Source organism: Zootoca vivipara, chromosome 14 (genome assembly GCF_963506605.1).
Source record: "Zootoca vivipara chromosome 14, rZooViv1.1, whole genome shotgun sequence".
Taxonomy (NCBI): domain Eukaryota; kingdom Metazoa; phylum Chordata; class Lepidosauria; order Squamata; family Lacertidae; genus Zootoca; species Zootoca vivipara.
In genome coordinates, this window is record NC_083289.1 from 27,330,743 (window position 1) to 27,350,426 (window position 19,684).

At 49.1% G+C, this 19,684-nt stretch overlaps 1 protein-coding gene across 3 annotated transcripts in view; it reads left to right on the forward strand.

The window, feature by feature from the left end:
- Positions 1–18,052, forward strand: part of ADAMTS7 (ADAM metallopeptidase with thrombospondin type 1 motif 7) — a 63,213-nt gene extending 45,161 nt beyond the window's left edge. For all 3 annotated transcript variants that reach the window (XM_060282968.1, XM_060282969.1, XM_060282970.1), the window contains 4 exons: positions 1,071–1,244; positions 1,967–2,113; positions 2,307–2,466; positions 15,382–18,052. In XM_060282968.1, the coding sequence (XP_060138951.1) occupies positions 1,071–1,244; positions 1,967–2,113; positions 2,307–2,466; positions 15,382–15,545 (645 nt within the window). In that variant the 3' untranslated portion in view covers positions 15,546–18,052. The remainder of the gene's footprint in view (positions 1–1,070; positions 1,245–1,966; positions 2,114–2,306; positions 2,467–15,381) is intronic.
- The last annotated feature ends 1,632 nt before the right edge of the window (positions 18,053–19,684 follow it).

The window sequence follows — 19,684 nt, forward strand, 5'->3', positions numbered from 1 at the left end:
CCTTGGCCGAGGAGGCCTCCGGGGCTCGTCTTCACACACCCCTCTTGATCATTTTTTAAAGTATTTGTTCCGTGTTGCGGAGCAGCAGGTTGCACTCGATGACTTCCAAAGTCTATTCCAACCCAAAAATGCATGACTCCAACTGGAGTAAAAGCCTCAGATCTCTGTAATTTAACAGTGGGTAAGGGAAGAGGCATAGGGAACGCGGGTGGTGCTGTGGTCTAAACCAGTGTTTCCCAACCTTGGGTCTCCAACTGTTTTTGGACTACAACTCCCATCATCCCTAGTTAGCAAGACCAGTGGTCAGGGATGATGGGAATTGTAGCCTGAAAACAGCTGGAGACCCAAGGTTGGGAAACACTGGTCTAAACCACAGAGCCTAGGGCTTGCCGATCAGAAGGTCGGTGGTTCGAATCCCTGCGACGGGGTGAGCTCCCATTGCTCGGTCCCTGCTCCTGCCCACCTAGCAGTTCAAAAGCATGTCAAAGTGCAAGTAGATAAATAGGTACCACTCCGGTGGGAAGGTAAACAGCGTTTCCATGTGCTGCTCTGGTTCACCAGAAGCAGCTTAGTCATGCTGGCCACATGACCCAGAAGCTGTACGCCGGCTCCCTCGGCCAATAAAGCAAGATGAGTGCCGCAACCCCAGAGTGACTGGGGGTCCCCTTACCTTTTTTAAGGGAAGAGGCATGGAGGCAGGTCTAAGTCTGCTGCCCCTGTCTACTTTCCTCCAGTGTGCCATTGAGGCAACTGCCTCAGAATGCTTTAGGAGAGCGCCGGACCTGGTGGCCAATTACCACAGATAGTCTTATCCTCCGTAAACCTTGACCTGAGGCCAATCACGGCCTCTCAGGCTGGCCTACCTTGCAGGGTGGTTGTGAGCATAAAGTGGGGCAGGGGGACATTTCTTAGAACCCATGGGGAGGGGCGGGACAGCAGGGAATTGAATAGGTAGGAACAAAAACAGGCTCCTTTTGAGAGCAGCCAGGCTGTTTCCCAATATCCCCCCACCCCAAAACGGACAGTGGCCAGCTCTCAGCCGGCTTCTCCTTGCACTATTTGGAACCCAGTGCTCCAGGACCTGTGGAGGCGGTGTGAAAGTCCGGGACATCCACTGCGTCGACACCAGGGACCAGCGGCCCCTCCGTCCCTTCCACTGCCAGGCTGTGCTGTACAAGCCCCTCACCCAGATGCCCTGCAATAACAAGCTGTGCCTCGGCTGGTACACCTCTACCTGGAGAGAGGTGAGTCGGGGGCAGGGGGCAAGCAGAGAGCGGAGGAGGCTGTGAGTCCAACCCAGAGCTCCCTTGTACTGGGGTGAGGTGGGGGCATCTTGCTCCAATTTTTCTTTGGCGATCACTTGTAGCTGAGTAAGATTGCCTTCCATAAACACGGTTTTAACAATGAGTCCGTAAGTGATGATCCAGCGAGTGGGAGCTCGGACCTAAGCTGTATAGGACTTTATGGGACATAATCGACACTTTGAATTGTAATTTTTCTACTGTGCCATTTCGGTTTAATAGGAATGTCTTCTGCCAGGTGATGCTCCCTGAGATCTGATCTGCTTTTGCAAATACATTCTCTCCCCCAAAGACTTGGAAACTCCCAAAGAGCAGGAAATGCGGGCTGCTGCCCCAGTGATGTGCCTTAAACCAAGGGTAGACAACACAGCGCCCTCCAGATACTATTGGACTGCAACTCCCAGCATCCCTGTCAACTGGGGCTGCTGGGAGTTGGAGTTCAACATCTGGGGGCCATTATGATGTGCTGCCCCGGCCCTGAATGGACCTCCTTAGTGGGAAGCCCACTAAGCAGGCAAGCCCATGGAGGTTGCTGTGTGGCCTCCCACTCCTGTTTTGACTCCTTGGCTGAGAACTAGCTCTTGCCCAAGCACCCGCCTGCGTCCACCATAGAGTGTCGGTGGTGGTGCTTCATTCTCAGCTGATTCCTGCCTTTTCCCTGCTAGTGCTCTGAGCTGTGTGGAGGAGGGGAGCAAGAACGCCTGGTGACCTGCCCGGAATTTGGACGGTGCGATGAAGCCCTCCGCCCGAACAACACCAGGCCTTGCAACGTCCACCCCTGCACCAAGTGGACAGTGGGATCCTGGGGGCAGGTGAGCCAGGAGTCCTTCTCCTGAATCCCTCATGGGAAGGAATCCAGAACACTTTTGATGATTGGAAATTAGGGTGCACCCTCCCTCCCTCCCTCCCTCCCTCCCTCCCTCCCTCCCTCCCTCCCTTCCTTCCTCGGGGTGGTCCAGGGCAGGCTGTGGCTGGGTGTTCCGAGCTCCTCTTTGATCTCTTTAGTGCACAGCCATGTGTGGGGGAGGCATCCAGAAGAGGCAGGTCAAGTGCATGAACACCAAGACCGGGGAGGTGGAAGAAGACAGCAGCCGTTGCGACCACGAACCGTGGCCGGAGAACACGCAGAAGTGCAACCCCCAGGACTGCAGCCCCAGCCCACCAAGTAAGTGGTGGGGTGGGGTGGCCGGAGGGGGGCGGGGAGAGGTAGAGATTCTGCAAGACGCGTTAGCGGCGAGGCCACAAGCGTCCGGCCTCTGACCACGGAACTGGTAAGAAGCAGTTTAGGAGGAACCTAGCCGAATATTAGAATGAAAAAAAACAGCTGCAGATAAGGTGCAAGGAGGGTTCAGCGAAACCTTTGTGTTGAGTAAGGGTTTTCAAGGAGCATGGCTGGATGAAGAGATGGCGATGTGCCGGGTGGCAGAAGTCGTTGGCTAGAGAGTAAAGCAGCCAGGATGTTGCATATTTCATATATGGGGCAGGGGGGTGTTAGTGGAATGTTCTCACAGACGCTTTTGGGCTCTGTCCCATACTGCATTATGGAATAAAGTCTGACTGATAGGGAGTTTGGTTTGAACCCACAAAGGGAATTTTCTCCCGCAGGAGTCAGGGGACTCGGCTATACAGCTGCAAATGTAATGGTTTAAGTGTGTTATACAAATGTGACACTAGATGGCGATGGTAAGCTTATGGCAAATTCAATATATTTTTCAAAACGTGTTTGTTTGTTTTTAAAGCATTTCCACAGTGTTTTTTCAATGTGTCTAGATTCCACCAGAGCCACAGGAACAGGGGAAGGGGAGTCAGCCCTTTCCCTGCCACCCCCATGCAATTTCCCTCCTTAAGGGCTGAAGGCCTGGGTAAAAATAAAAGCAATTGGCTGGTGCCTTAAAATAGATGGTGGTGGTGCCAGGCGGGCCTTCCTGCAGAGAGCATTCCATAAGTGTGGAGCCACCACTGAAAAGGCCACTTCTCCCCTCGGCCTTAGCCATTGAGTGCAAAGAATACACTGTAGAAATGTTGATCCCCTCCCAGCAAGCCCCTTTGGTGCAAACCCCCACCCCACCGCTTAGAGGTCCAGCGCCACCTGCCTGCTTCTGGTCCAAAAATACAAACTATGCAAACGCTCCCGAGGGCCTGATCCAGAATTGTCCTGGCTATTGCCAAAAGATTACACTGGTTTTCTGTGCAAGGGCAGGGCACAGGAAATGTTAGCCTTGCAACAAATGCCTCTCTCCAGAAGAATACTTGTTGCTCATGGTAATAGCGCTGAGAGATAAAGTGGGAATACAGATCCGTCCTGCGGTGATGATGGATATACAATGGACTTGATGTATAGGGTCATGATTTCCCCCCACATAAACGATGCAAGACAATGTGAGGGAAAAGTGGAGGGCTAAACGCTCTGGCTTTTTAAATGGCCTATAATTGGTTTATGGCCCAGGGCAGGAAGCGCTGATGGGAAAGAAAACATATCCTGCTGAACTCTGGAGGGAGGGGGAAAGTCTCATCCGCCTGCCATATGAAGTCAGGTTCTTGCTAAAGCTGCAGGCCTGGGCACAGAGGTGTCGGGTCCGCTTGGTCTTTAGTGCAGAACCCCATGCAGGCTGCTGCAGAGTGGTCTTCTTACCTCATAGAATTGTGGAGTTGGAAGGGACCCCAAGGTTCATCTACTCCAATCCCCTACCCAATATGGTATTCACAGCCAATCACAGCCTTCTCGTGGGGCATTAGGGAAAATGATCTGCAAAATAACCTCCCAGGATAGAAACAAACTCAAAGCAGCTGAACATGTTGAAAACTAACACCACGGATTTGTATAAGGGCAACTCTCTTCCCCTCTGTCCTTCTTTTTATGTTTATGTTCTGAAACTGCACTGGAAACCCAACAGGGTTACACTAAATTGGTGTTTGGGGCAGTGATGGTGTGACTAGGTAAAGAAATGCTTCAGGAACCAAACTACTGACTTCTGCTATAGTTGTGTATGCATGACTAAAGTTGCCTCTTCTGCAAGGGGAGAACTGGTGAATAGGGTTGCCAGACTCAATAGAGGACAGGACTTCTGTGTCTTTAATTGCCCTCCTCTTTTGAGTCTGGAAACCTTGAAGAGAAACCAGCAGGCCCTTTGCTTGGAAATTAAACAAGGGGTCTGCTGGTTTCTCTTTAAGGTTTCCAGACTCAGAAGAGAGCAGGGCAATTAAAGGCACAGAAGTCCTGCCCTCTATTGAGTCTGGCAACCCTACTGGTGAACCTGGCAGGCACTGTATGAATTTCAGCCTCCCCTTGCTCCTTTATCCCTCTGAAGACATAGCTTCCGGAAACAGATAATTAAATGATCAAAGCAGCGGCTTTGAAAACAATTACGAACATAATAAGAGCCTGGCTGCTGGATCAGGCCAAAGGGGGCCCATCTAATCTAGCATCCTGTTCTCACAGTAGCCAAACAGATGCCCCAAACTGGAAGTCCCCAGGGCAACGGCCTCCTCCCACTCTTGTTCTCCAGCATTCTAAGGTAGACTGCCTCTGTCTGTGGAGGTACCATTTTAGGATTCATAATAAACGAAGAAGAACCTGGCTTCTGGATAGGTCCAAATGGGGGCCCATCTAGTGCAGCATGTTCTTCTCACAGTGGCCGGCCAGATGCCTCTGGGGAAAGTAGCCTTGGACCGGGCAGGGGGAAGGAGGCAATCCCTGCTTGCAGTGCCCCCAGTGTATGGGGGAACATGGTGGGAGGCCCAAACAGGTGCACAGAGGACTCTGTCTGTCCGTCCCCCGGGGGTGAGAAGTCAGTGGTGATTCCGCTTATAGTTTATAGCAGAAAAGCAATGATTGTGTGGCATTAGGAGCTGCCTGAGTGGAAGCAGGCCCTTTGCCCCAGGTGGTGACGCCTCTCTTCCCAGCACCCTGCCTCCCTTGAGGAAGTGGGAAGCGTCCGCAGCAGCAGCCCATAAACCCATGCTGGATTCTCTATGCGGAAGATCAGGCTATTAATAAACCCGCTTCTTATCAGCTGCAGAAGGCTAATAAAAATGTAGTAACACAGAATGTTAAGAAGGAAGAGCAGTGTGTGTGTGTGTTACACTGTGCAGCTGTGGCTTGTCAGCTTCCCGCAGTTTAAGACTGAACAAGGAGCCAAACTTTATAACTAACAACAGGGATAAATTAACTGAAAGCCATGAAGCAAGATTGCGCAAATCACCAAAGGGGGATCCTTCAGTCGCTGCATAAGCCTGTTTCCCCCTTGCTGTCGCAGGGAAAAGTTGTTGCTTTTAAAATGCATTGAGTGAAAGTATGTGTGCAAGCACATGTGTGTGCAAACTTGTTAGGCTGAAAGCCAGACTGCTTGGAAACATACTTTCCAACTTTTCCTGATGCAAAACCAGGTCACGCAGCTTCCAACACGTGCTCCTGGGTGAATCACGTGACCTACGCCTCGCTCTCACCTTGAAAATTTGTGGGGGTGGGGGTTTTTTGGGGGGGAGAGAACACAGCGTGAGATTGTAGCACCCAAAATGACTACCGAGATTCCGTGAGAAAAAAGTGTCCCCCCCGGGCATTTGGAAGATTGTAATTTGGGGGGGGGGGTCAGTCTGGCTGACTGAAATGGCTGACCTAGTCAGACAAGTTCCTTACTAAGACAACAATCTTAGCTTGCCACTTAAGTGTCCTCAACGGCATCCCAAAAGAATGAGGTGGGGTAGAATCACAGAACTGTAGAATTAATGGAGGTCGATGGTCATATAGTCCAACCCCCTGCAATCCAGGAATCTTTTGCCCAACGTGGGACTCGAACCCATGACCCTGAAATTAAGAGTTTCATGTTGTCCATACTGAACTATCTCAGCAATAGCTACAACTAGGGGATGGGATGGTGCCCTCCAGGCTAAAGGGTAGGTCTTTCCTCCACCCCACCCCCCTCCTCACCTAGCTGCTTTGTAGAAGATCAAGAGCCAGAGTATATATGAATGAGCTGGAAGCTGGAGACACAGAGACATGCTTGCTCTGTGCTGGATCCAAACCTGTGATCAGTGGAGATGCAATATCTTTTAGAATCACATAATTGGAAGGGACTCCAACTAGTCCAACCCTCTGCAGTGCAGAAATCACAACCGTTTGGGTGTTAATGCCGTAAGCCCTTCCATTTTATGCTCAGGTTAGTCCCTATAATGAGCCACTTGACAGCTATCATTTATTGAGCGTCTTGTATGTGTGTGTGAAGAGGTGTCTTGCCCTGGGAGAAGGACAATCGGCTGCTAAGATTGGCAGATGCCGGGTCCTTCCTGCAGAAATAGCTCCCTGAAAGAGCCCTCTTGAAGGCCAGAGATAAGAGGCCTTGCCAAGAGGAAGCAGGGCTCCATCAGAGGCACCAAAGCAATATTCCCAAGGCGTTCTTCTTCGCAGCTTCCTGTAGCATCTTTCAGATGGCGAACAGAGCAGGAGCTTATGGTAGCAGTCAAGGCAGGGCGGGCGGGCGGGCGGGCTGAGATTAAGCGCATCATCCTCTGCAACTCTTGGCTAACTCCGTGGCTGCGTTTCCTGGCTGCTCTAATCAGGAACCAGTTCCAAGGTACGGTTCTTCCTCCCTGGAGGAATCTCCATGGAAACATTTGAGTCTAGTGCAAAATCCATCCAGACAAAGGGATGAAGGTGATTTAATGTTCAAATGGGATCCAGTAAGAGTCAGCTCGAGATCCAGGAAAGGCAGAAACGTCTCTTTACAGGCCGGGGGGGATTCTCCAGAGGGATAATATCCGCTCACTCCCTTCCCCCAGTTTGTCCCTTTGATGCTGTAGGAGAGGGTGTTTGGTGGGGCTAGCTGTAACCTCTGACACAGTGATGTCATTTTTGGCTGAGCTGAAAGAGACCTTTGTGGTCAAACTAGACATTCTCTCCCCCCCCCCCCCCCGGATTCCTTGCTGCTCCTTTCTGACTGCGTTGTCCCAGAGAGAAAAGGGTCTGCAGCTCTGCTGCCGCCTCTGCTTTGAGACCCCCAAATTCTTAATAAAGACCCGAATACCTTTGAATTCTCCTTTGATGTGTTGTAGAAATTAGAAGGCACTTCCTCCACTTTTGAAATCCCTTTCTGCGGTAGCACTGATTGGATTTATAGCCGATCCCAGTCTGGAGGTCCAGGGTGGGTGACCGACAGGTGCACATTACAAAGGCAATTAAGATCAAAGGCAAAGCCAAGGAAACGACTTCCAGTCTGCTACTATTTTGCAGGTGGCATTCAGTTGCATACTAGCAAATTCAAATTGTGGTGGCATTGCTTACACGTATTAGTTGTCCTTTTTACGGAAAGTAAGCTCAAAATGACTTAACAGTATACTGCAAAAGTTAAAAGCAATATAAAACTGGAACAACAAAAAAAGCTAACAACAGTCGTATACATAAACGGCATCCTAACACATCCCACCCAATGAAGGAGGCTGCAGGGTCTGAAACACTCCAAGTTAAAAGCCGATTGACATGGATTTGGCTCTGGGCTTATCTGCACTTATTTGCCCCACTCTTTCCAGGCACAGGTCCACACTTTAAAGTTCTTTTTGCCCAGAGCTTTCCCTGGTAAAACCTGCTCTTTAGTGTTCAGTCAGAGCAAATGTCAATTTGGGTTTTCCATGGATTGGTGGCTTGCTCCAATGGAGCACTAAAGATTGAGTTTTGGCAGGGAAAGCTCTGGAGCAAAAAAAGGGGGGGGCACTCGGATACAGAGTTTTAAAGCACGGGCTGTGCCTAGAAAGAGCAGAAGGAAGGTAAGTGTTGATATGCCCTATGCTATGTAGCAAGCCCACTTTTCCCCCAGACTTTGTCTTTTTGGAGTAAGGAAGGTGATGGGGAAATACTCTGGGAAGTGTGGGATAGCAATTGCTCAAAACTATAACATATAACCTCCCTGCAAACAAACCAGAATGGTTGTGCATTAAACAGCAGGTGTCATGTCACTTCCCCACAAACTCTATGCAAACAAGTGAGGATGAAGGCACAAGAAGCAGGTCATCTGGAAGTGATTTGGAGTAGGTATACATACACACTGACAAATTCAATTGTGTGAACCCTCTTGGGTTCGCATGTGACACTTATGTTGCCCCTGATTCTGAGTCCATCATCTCAGAGGGGAAGAGTCAGCCCCTTTGGCACATGTGCCCAAAATTTCAGATCCAGCCTCCTGTTCTTACAGTGACCGATATCAAGAACCAGAGTCAGGGATAGGTCAGCAATAAAAACACCAGTGCCAGTGAAGTTAACTCTTTATTCAAAGAAACCCCAAGTGCAGGCCTAATGATCACAATAACTCTTCCCAGTAGGTCTTGCCCCAATGAGGCAGTTGCAAGGACCCTGCCTTTCCCCCGTTCTCTAAGGCTCCTCTCCTGGTTCCTTCCCCAGCAACCTAAGGCTCCCTCTTCATACCTCTTTTGGTTCTGGGAAACCAGGCAGCAGGAGGGAGAGACCCCCTGGCTTCTTCAGCAACCTGCCTCACCTCTGCCTCATCTCCAGCCAGTCCATGACAACCAGCCAGATCCATTATGGGAAGCCCACAAGCAGGACCCGAGTGCAACAGAAGTGCTCTCCTCACTCGTGATTCCCAGTATCTGACCTTCAGGCCTCAACCCTGGAGGAAAAGCACAGCCAATATGGATTAAGACCATGGGGGTTGATTCCCCCCTTGATCTGGACCCAATCTGGACTGGTCTCCTCCTGCCTGCAGTTTGCACTGGGGGAAACTTCCAGTTGGGAAAGGGTTAAAGCCCCCAGATCCCCATGCTGAGTTCCTGGTCCTTGCTGGCATCTTCTGAAGGGAATGAAAAAGCCTCTGCATTTAACAGTACTGCTAAGTAGCTAAGACATTGCCTAGTTTGGCTCTCCTGCACACTTTTTAAAGCTGACCCGACAATTGCCTCTCTCTGAGCTGCCTGTTTCCTTATCTAGGAATGTGCATCAAAGTTTGTTTCTGTGACCCTGTGAAAAAATTCAACCTCTTCCCTCCAGGCTTAGCAGCAGATTTAGGAGTAAACCTTCTGAATAATATCCAAAGAGGGATTTGATCCCATCGAGGCCTTGTGAGTTTCTGCTGAGTATGATTTGGCACGGAGGGACTTAACCAGCCCTTAATTAAAATATTCAGTTTGCTTTGCTGTTGAGCATTATGCTTTTAACTTGCCTGTCTGGTGGGGAGGGGGGGGGACTGGAGAACAGACGCTTACATTATCAGCTGCAAAATATCTCCTCCACACAAAAGGCTGCCAATATTTGTTCCCCAGTTGGAGAAATTCCATGTTGTAAGGCTGGCCTATCGGTGCTCGCCCCAGAACCACACAGTAAATCCTGTAGATTGTAGCTCTTCTTAAATGGGCAAATGCTTCAGATGTCCATAGCTGCCCCAGCGGCTTTTAAAAATGGGCAGGTAAAACCTACAAGTTTTGGGGATCTAAAATTGATGGGTTAGGAGTTTGTATGTCTCCATACCTTCCAACAACCCACTGATGAAAATCAGGATGCGTGGCTTTCAGTGCTGTGCTCCCATGCAAGCCAGCTGGGGCTTCCTCACCCCAGCTCCCTGTTTCTGTTACCGGCAGCAGCTCCCTCAGCGCCAGACCAGCACCTCCAGCTTCCCCTCCTCTTTCCTGTTACCATCCTCATCTTTCTCAGCGTCTTCTCCTCTGGTGGGGGCATGGTGTCTCGGCCTGGCAGAGGTGGCCCGATGTGCCCCATCAGCAGCTCCTCCCTCCACCTCCACGGGCGCCTTCTTTTGCATGGGAGATGTACGTCTTTTGGTGCCAAGCTCTCATGGGAACCAGCTGACTGGCGTGAGGACTCGGCACCGAAAACAGGACATCCAATCGGAAGCCAGGAGGATGGCTTCTGTAATTTTTGGGGTGCACCGGTCAAATCTGGACGGTTGACAGGTATGCGTCTCTCGCCAACAATGTACCCAAGGCAGTATCCACAGACCTCCCCAAAAGTAAACCCCCTTCAGATTATAATGGTGACCCAGTGACTACTTTCACACCCTATTGGCTTCCAGATGTTTTGGACTACAACTCCCATCAGCCCCAGCCCATGTGGTCATGCTCCCATCATCCCTAGCTTCATGCAGCCATGCTGGCTGGAGCTGATGGGAGTTGCAGTACAAAGCATCTGGAGGGCAGCAGAGGCTGGAGAAGGTTTGGGGCAGAGAACCTGAAGCTATCCTGTGGCTGATCAACAGCCTGATGCAGTACAAGGCAGCTTCCTGGTTACAGCCCCCCCCCCCCCGACAGAAATAATCACTTTATCTGCAGCTGGAAAACTACAAATGCCTGTTCAGACTAATCTGGAGAACAGCACCAGAGCAGCTGCAGTCGGGACCTGGGTGATGCATTGATACATCATCCAGGACTGGTTTGAGGGTCAGGGCGCAATGGCGCTGTTGTGAACCAAATCTGCCCTTATAGAGTCCTTTGTAGGTTCTCCATCAGTAGGAGAAATAACAGAGGCCAACCAGAGAATATTGAGAAGCAAAGCAGCTAGTAAGCCTGATCTTTATTGAACTGTTGCAACAGGGTGCTCCCTCACAGGCAGGAGAAAGGAGGAGGACCCAGAACAAAGGTGTGCCTGCCCTTATACAGTGGTACCTCGGTTTAAGTACACAATTGGTTCTGGAAGTCTGTACTTAACCTGAAGTGTACTTAACCTGAAGCGAACTTTCCCATTGAAAGTAATGGAAAGTGGATTAATCCGTTTCAGACGCGTCCACGGAGTACTTAAACTGAAAGTACTCAAACCGAGGCGTACTTAAACCGAGGTATGACTGTATAGACATTTTGAAATTCCCTGCCCTGGAGCTATGCCCCAGATACATCATACCTACATCACAGAAAAGGCGGTCTACAACAGAAATTTGAATGTTGTTGTTTTTCCTGTCTGCCAGGTTATCTGATAATGCCTTATCTGATTGCCTTTCCTGGTAGTCTGGCCATTCCTTTGAGATGGTAATTACCCATAATTCCTGAGAAAATGGGAAGGTTTCTTTTACCTCCTTCCTCCTTGCAGAGAAACACTTGGTCAGCTTGGGAGTCAAAATGGTTTCAGGACTGTCTTCCTGTACTGTTTCAAACGTGGTTTATATAGTTATGTACGTGTTTGCCTTGTACATTTATGAACATTTATTATATATTTAAGACCTTAAAATTCTTGTAACAGCGCCTTCACCCAGTGGTATATTGTGGTTGGGCCTTGGTTGCCTCCTTCCCCGCAGGGCTGGAACTAATTGCAATGTTTAGCTGGTGATGCGTCACGATGTTGAGAAGCCGTTATCACCCAGCCCTACTCATAACACTAGAACTTGCGGACGTCCAACAAAGCTGAAGATTGAAGATGGATAAAAGAAAGTACAGTGGTACCTCTACTCACGTTCACCCCCAGTTACGTATCCTTCAGGATACGTATGCGGCAAACCCGGAAGTATTTTTCTAGGTTTTGCCCTGCGTGCATGCGCAGAAGCGCTCTACGTGCCACCTACGCACGTGCAGAAGTGCTAAACCATGCCACGCGCATGTGCATAAGTGGCACCTCCGGATACGCACACCTCCGGATCCAACCAGACTTCCGGAACAGATCCTGTGCGCAACCAGAGGTACCACTGTACTTCTGTATGCAGTGCGTAGCTAACCTGGGAAACTACCTTGCACAGGAGACAGTGATGGCCTCCAACTTTAAAAGAGGATTCATGCAAATTCATGGAGGAGAGGGCTTTCAGTCGTTACTAGTTGTGATGGCTATGCTGTGCTTCCACAGCTGGAAGCAACAATACTTCTGAATACGGTACAGTACCAGTTTCTAGAAAGGGCAGGAGGGGAGAGGACTCTTGTGTTCAGATCCTGCTTGCGGATTTCCCATGATGAGCATCTGTTTGGCCCCTGTGAGACGAGGATACTGATCCATCAGGCTGCCCTTATGTTGCTATGGAACATCCAGACTGCTGACCTGTTTGTTGCATGGGTGTGTTTATAAAAACACACCAGACCTTTCGTATTTGTTTTTCAGGGTTAGGCTACAGGCCGCTTTGCCTTTTTGTGCAGGATGGTGCTATTCACTTACAATACTTGAACACTGCAGGAAAATAAACTTCCTGGTGTGCGATTTGCAAAAGCGAGAGAAGGTTTAGCCTGCAATAGAGCTGGCGAGCCAGAGGTTTAGAGGTCTTAACCTCTGACCTGCGCGAGGTCATGACTGCTAATCTCCATGGACTAGGAAATGGCTCCTGTGTTCCAGACACTTTTTTTATCAGTAGGCAAAAGACACCTCTCTCTTCAGCCATTGCCTTTGGTGGGGGAGCTGCCTAATGCTCTAGGGGGGCTCCCGGGGAGACTTCATTGTGGGATTGGGGGTTCCCCACACATGCGGGGTGTTTTGTTGCAGTGTCTACTTGGTATCATTGTCCTAAATAGACACACACTCCAGCTATTTAATCTTGATTGCCCTTCTTGTCCCTTGTACAATCCAATAAGTTAAAAAGACGCCTTGCCAATTGCCCATTTGGAATTGTTGAACGGCTCATTTGGAATATCAAGCTCCTGTCTGGTAGCAGTCAGGGGCTATTGTGGCTGCATTACACACCATACATTGAAAGCACATGATCTTCCCCCAAAAGACTCCTGGGAACTGTAGTTTCCCCCTCTCAAAGCCATCTCCTCAGTCTCCCCCCCCCCTTGGCATGGCAAAGAGCTGAGCGCCACCTTATGTCCTGCCTTTGGGGTTATGTGGCTTGCACATGTGGTTTGCTAAGGGTCTCCTAGCAACTCCCAGCACCCTGCACAAACTACATTTCTCAGGACTCTTGGCGGGGGTGAAAAAGTATGTTCATTAAAGTGGTATAAGAGTACTTTAAATGTACAGTGCAGACGGGATGCTCGAGGAGCACTAGGCAAGGGACTGGCTGCTTCAGCCCAGTGCGCAGTGAGCTGTTTATGAGCTCTGAGCCTTGGGAGTGATGGGAAAGAGCAAGTGATCATGAGCTCATTGGAGGAGTTGAGCGCCTTGCCAAGCATCCAAGCACCACTGCAGTCTCCTGGTTCCCCTTCCACATCACTGAGCAGCAGGTTAATCCCAGGCCATTCCTCTTGGCGTGTAAATGATTAGCGATAGGGTGGGGGGGTGGCCTCACCTGGTATCGCCTGAGATAATGGGCTAAGCAGAAATTCACTCTTGTCAACCGATGGTCTTGGCTCTGTTTCCATTGCAAGCCTTTACATTGGAGAGAGGTTGGTGGTGATGGAAATACAAAAGCAAAACAGTCTCTCAAGCATGAAGTTTAGTTTGTTTCTTTGACAACGGGCTTACTCAGTTTTAACAGCATCAGGCACTTTCTTAACCATCTTTTAGCTGGTTACGGAATTTTATAAACAGCTTAAATAATCTCTTGGTTGGAAGGCCCCAGTAAAATAATTATGAATAATATGCAGAGGAAATCAGCATAATTTAAAAGCAAGCATACAAAACTAAATTGTGTGTCCCAACAGGCCCTGATACCAAGCACTGCTCCTCATCCAGCCTGACCCCCCCAAACTGCCAAAAGCAAACTTTCACACCGTGTATTAGCATTGGGGGGTGGCAGCTTCTCCAAGAGGATTAGCACAGCTGATATAAAGAGTCTGGAGGAAGCCTCTTGGGTGTAAATTAAGCTATTTTAAAAATAATAATAATAATAGTGGAAGATTAGGAGACAGATCATCATTCAAGCAACGGATCCAGTTATGACAAGTTGCCAAAGCCTGAGGTCATCCTAATTCACAAGAGTCTGAAAAGTGGCTCCCTATTCCTTAGTGTGCATGTGATCTTCCCCACCTTATAGTTGGAAAGAGATGATCTTGCAAAAGGTAGTATTTGCAGATGTCACTGCTGGTGACATAAATTTTTTCCAAAGTGAGTGGTGGTGATTTCTGTGAGCATGGAACACTGGAACAGGCTGACAGAGGTTCGGAGGGCTACTTTCTGCTGAGAAAAAACATTCAGAGTGTGTGTGTGTGTGTGTGTGTGTGTGTGTGTGTGTGTGTGTGTGTGTAAAGCAGCAGGTGGTGTGGATAGGAGGAGTGTTTCCAGGTTGCAAATGAGCTGCACAAACCTTCCCTTCCTCTTCTAGTGAGGATCTAGGCCAGGGGTAGGCAACCTATGGCCCAGGGGCCAGATGCGCCCCAATAGCCTTCTCAATTCAGCCTGCAGACGGTCCGGGAATCAGTGTGTTTTTACATGAGTAGAATGTGTGCTTTTATTTAAAATGCATCTCTGGGTTATGTGTGGGGCATAGGAATTCATTCTTTTTTCTTTCTTTTTTCCCATTCCAAAATATATTCCAGCCCACCACATGGTCTAAGGGACGGTGGACTAGCCCATGGCTGAAAAAGGTTGCTGACCCCTGATCTAGGCAGCCACAAGAAAGATCTTGGGGGGGGGGATCTCTGTTCTCACATCAATCGCTGCTATGTGGTTTTTAGCACTCCATTGTTTTTTCACCCAGGGGAACATTTATCTTGAATATGGACAGATCTGAGATGAGTGATGGTGGGATGCACTCCCTCCCAGCAGCGCAGCATCTGTTTCACATCAAGAGAGGCAGGATGGGACGGGGGGGGGGCATTTGCATGAGTGCTTCAGGTAGCGGGAGGGGAGGGAACAGAAGATGGGCAGCAGAGTGTGGGAACTGGGATGTGCCCCCCCTCCCAATTGTGGGAAGAGAAAGGCAAACCCTTCTTCTCCCTTCCTGGCTTTATGGGAGAAGACGATGTGAATCAAAGGAGAGAAATGTTTTTCTCCCTCTCTCAGGACAAGTAGAACTCATGGGTATCCAGTGAAGCTGAATGTAGAAAGATTTTGGACAGGTGGGTTCCAGCATCCTTTCAGAGCCCTGGCACCTCCTTCTCAAAGCCCGGAAAGCTTCTGCCTGGCTTTGGGAGGGAGGCATGATGCTCATGTGTACAATGTTGCCCCCCACAATGGCCCTCACAAGCTGGTGGGCTGTAGCCCCAATTGTTTCCCTGCGAAAATAATTTATCACATGCCACTACTGTACTCCAATCTGGCTACGTTGTTTCCTTCCTGCAGGTTTTGCCTGTGAGCGCGACAGGCTCTCCTTCAGCTTCTGCCAGACGCTGCTGTTCCTGGGCAGGTGCCACCTCCCTACCGTCAGCCTCCAGTGCTGCCAGACATGCCGCCAGCAGGGCCATGGCCCCCGGGACCGCGGGAACGAGCGGGCTTCCCGGAAGTGAGCACTCCCATCACCTCAGGACCCTTTCGGGCACAAAGAGCTGGTGGTGGCCCGGGGAGAAATGGCTGCCTAAGACGCCTCGTGGGCTGCTTTGAAGGCAGCTCAGCCACCGTCTCTGTCCAATTGCTCTCCTCTCCTTCCTCCCATGGGACCTTGGCTGGTGCCGTTCATTGAGGTTGGGCAGGCATGGTGCTTAACTCCAGTTCCTCTCACCAAACTGCCCTCAGGGCTACTACCCAGGTTTGCTGCCCTCCAATGCGCAACAGAGGAGAATCTGCTCTGCAAGGCCACACACTGCATCCCACAAAAGCAATAACTCTTGGCAGAATCTCAGAAACATATCTGGTGCTATCGTCGGGTATATTCAGGTTTCACTTGGTGTTGGCGGGCCAGCACAAAACTCTTGACTTGAGTGGTTTCTTTAAAAAAAACAAAACAGGAAACACACACAATTATTTTTTTATTTTGTAAGAACGGGCATCCAGCATACCTCACCAAGTCGCTTGACTGTTTGGTTGCATTTGTTGTGAAAGGGATGCCTTTCTCCCTGGTGGTTGGTGGGAGGAGCTGAAAGCGGCAGTGAAATGTCCCCCATTTCAAACTCGCTGAGCCAGCTGGTCATCACACTTGCTCTAGTTGGGAGGACCAAAGCATTGGGGTTAAGAGTTGTTTGGTTTTCACTCAAGTTGAACTAAAGCTAACCTCTCTGGCTTGAGTCTTTGAATAATAGAATTGTAGAGTTGGAGGGGACCAAAAGGCTCATTTAGTCCAACCCTCTGCAATGCAGGAATCTCTTGCCCAACGTGGGGCTCAAACCCATGACCCCGAGATTAAGAGTTTCATGCTCTACCAACTGAACAATCCTCCATATCTAATGCCCTGTTCTCCGGCTCAGCAGTTCGATATCTGTCAGGGTGAGCTGTCCTTTCTCTCTAAGCTTCTGGCATGGTTACCCTGAAAAAGCCCAAGACTATCAAGATCAGTTTCTGGTTCCCCCCCTTCTGTACCCCTGGAAGTGCTTAACATTGGGGCTGCATTTGTAATATCATATCAATATCCTTATTGTCAAGAAGACACCTGATTTAAGAACACTTCCTTGCTTTCTATCATGCACTTAAGCAAGGGAAAGGGAGCCTGTGGTCTTTGAAGCATCATTGGACATGTCCAACAGGTAGATCGTGATCTACCAGTAGATCACTGGACATTAGCGGTAGATCACTGGTAGATCATTGGCTCCCCCCAAAGAAGCTGAACAACTGTGGCTCCCCTAAAAAAAGTCAACATTTTACCTCCTCCCTGAAAAAACCCAACAACTTTGACCCTAATCCCCCCAAAATGGGCCTTCATCCTCCCTTAAAAAAAGCTCATCAACAACTTTGACCTGAACCCCCCAAAAGGGGGTAGATCACTGCCAGTTTTTAACTCTATGAGTAGTTCACAGTCTCTTGGGAGTTGGCCACCCCTGTTGACCAATGGCTTTGCTGGCTGCTGTGAACTGGAGCTCAACATCCGGGGAGAGCCCAGAGGTAGGGATGTTGGGAAATTCCAATGGATGAAGAGACATTTTTTCCTTCCATGTCTGAAATGGAAATCAATCCAGCAAATATGACCAGGATTCCACTGTTGTTGTTTCAGCTCACAGCAACAGTCATGTTATATATGGACATCGTAACCAAAACCCCATTCTTTCAGGGTGCAAAGGTGGCATAACACCAAAATGCTTCAGTAGTTAAGTTATAATTTGCCAATGTGTTTTTTTTAGAAGTCTGATAAGGCCTCATCATTCTACTTGTGTCAGGGATACACCCTCTCTCTAAAGGATCATTGTAGACTTTCTATGAATGTGGAATTAACATGTCATTATTGTTTTTTAAATAAAAAATACATGGGAAACCACCTGGCCCTGAAGGTTTATTGTTCCTTAACTTGGAATTTTCATATGGACTGAATTTTTCTCATCTAAAATTGCCCTATGCTACAGGTTTGTTTTCATTCTAGCCAAGTAATTTGCAAATCCATTGAAGACTGATTTATTTAATTTGGCATAATATTATGTGAACTTTTGATGAATGCACTTGAAGTATCTTTGTCTATATGACTAGAGAACATTTCCGTTCTTCTTTGAAAGCTGATAATGTCAAGGTTTGATTGCCAGATCCACAGCATTTCTGATGTAGATCAATAAAAGATTTGGTTATTTAGTGCAAATACTTTTAAATTGCTCTCGATGCATGGTGGGTAACAAATACAGCATGAAAGCCAATAAGTACCAGCAGAACAAGCCGTGGATCAGTTGCACAAGAAGACCAACGTTGTCTAGGGGGAGTGACAGAACCAATTATTTAAGACAACATCCAAATTTCTTCTCTCCCATACCAGCCATGGAATTTCCCCAGTGATTCAGCACAGATACATGGGAATTAAAAAAAAAACCAACTCTTTTTTAAATGTCTGTAGCTCTCAAATGTGTTAAATTAAATTGTTATAACAAAGTATGAGCTGTGCCTTTGTTGGTTTGTTTCGGCATCACAACATTTCTGCTGCCTCTTGAGTCTCTATGGTTATCTTAGCATAGCATAACAAGAAGGCAGGCACTCCCATTGGCCTTGCTGCATCACCTGTCCCTGCTCCATCTTCCTTCTCAGTTAAATTCAAACCCTAGAGCCCCCTGACCTTGCTACTCTCCCCCCCACTGCTCCCGCCTGCTCACCTGTCCTTTTTTCAAGCTGGTGAGCAGAACCCACATCTTGGCTGCCTTCTTCTGCACACCATCTAGCTCAGGGATCCCCAAACTACGGCCTGGGGGCTGGATACAGCCCGAATGACTCATTTATCCGGCCCGCAGTGACCCTTGCCCACTCTTACTGGCATGGTGCAGTGTGGCTGCCCACTTCCAGGTCGCAGGAGCACCGGAAATAGCTCGTGCACATGCGCAAGCGTCATTTTTGGTGCACTACTGGGTCGGAGGAGGCCTGTGCGCATGTGCACAAGCTATTTCCAGTGCTCCTGCAACCCGGAAGTGCGCCGGAAATAGCGTATGTGCACGCGTATAGGCGCACGCTCCCCTGGCCTCCGGCCCGCCACGCAATCGGCACTGCAGGCAGCAGCCCGAAGTGCGGTAAGTTTGGTGACCCCTGATCTAGCTTGTCGATATCCTTTTTGAGCTGTGATGCCCCAAACTGGACACAGGACTCCAGGTGGAGTCTGTCAGCTGTTTCATTTATTACAGTTGCATTTTGACTACGGGGGAAGGGGAGAGGTGCTTGTGGGATTTCCTACTTCGGGCGCCGAAATATCTTGGCTGGCTTTCGGTCCTCTGCACTTTGGAGGTGGAGGCTTCCCATTTGATGCTCCACCTCTGGTCCTGCTGATATGGAGGGGCCCCCTCCAGCTGTCAATCATCATGGCAACACTCCAGTCAAGCTGAATGTAAAGCCTGAGGGAAGCTCTTAATGAAGCATGCTTGACTCCAGCTGTCAAAGTGGATAAAACTGATGGCTCTGCATGTGGAGGAGCAGGAGGGGGAAGGAAATTGTCAGACTCAGATTAGGGTTCGCAGATAAGTGTGAAGAATGACCCTGATCTGCCTCCACCATTCCTCTAAGTCAAGCTGTCATGTCTCTTCCTCCCAGTCTCATCAAATGCTAAAAGGGTACTTAAGTTGCCTGGGGTGTTAGGGGGAGAGAAGTATGTCTGGTGGGGGACATGTGCTTCTGGGGTAGTTTGTCCACCTTTGGTCCCTTTGGTGTTAGGAGCTCCTACATTCGAGTAGGACCCTGGCAGACACACATGCCCAACTGGCACGTTCCCTCCCTCCTGGTCGATTGTTCAGGAGCTTCAAAAGCTTTCTCCAGCCTGAACATCACAGCGACTGATGCCGCAGAGTGTTCGCAATTGCGTAACAGACCTCAGCAACTCATTGTTTGGCTAATCTATTTTATTTACATCTAAACACACACGGAGCACTGCAACACGGCTCCCTCTCTCTCTAGCATCGGACACAAAAAGAAAGAACAAAGGACAATAGTCCCACTTCACGGAACACAGTAACACAAACATCCTGTTTCTGTCATGTCCGACTCTATGGAATGAAAAACCTACACCGTCATGTGATAGACGGCAATCCCATGACAGCAGACA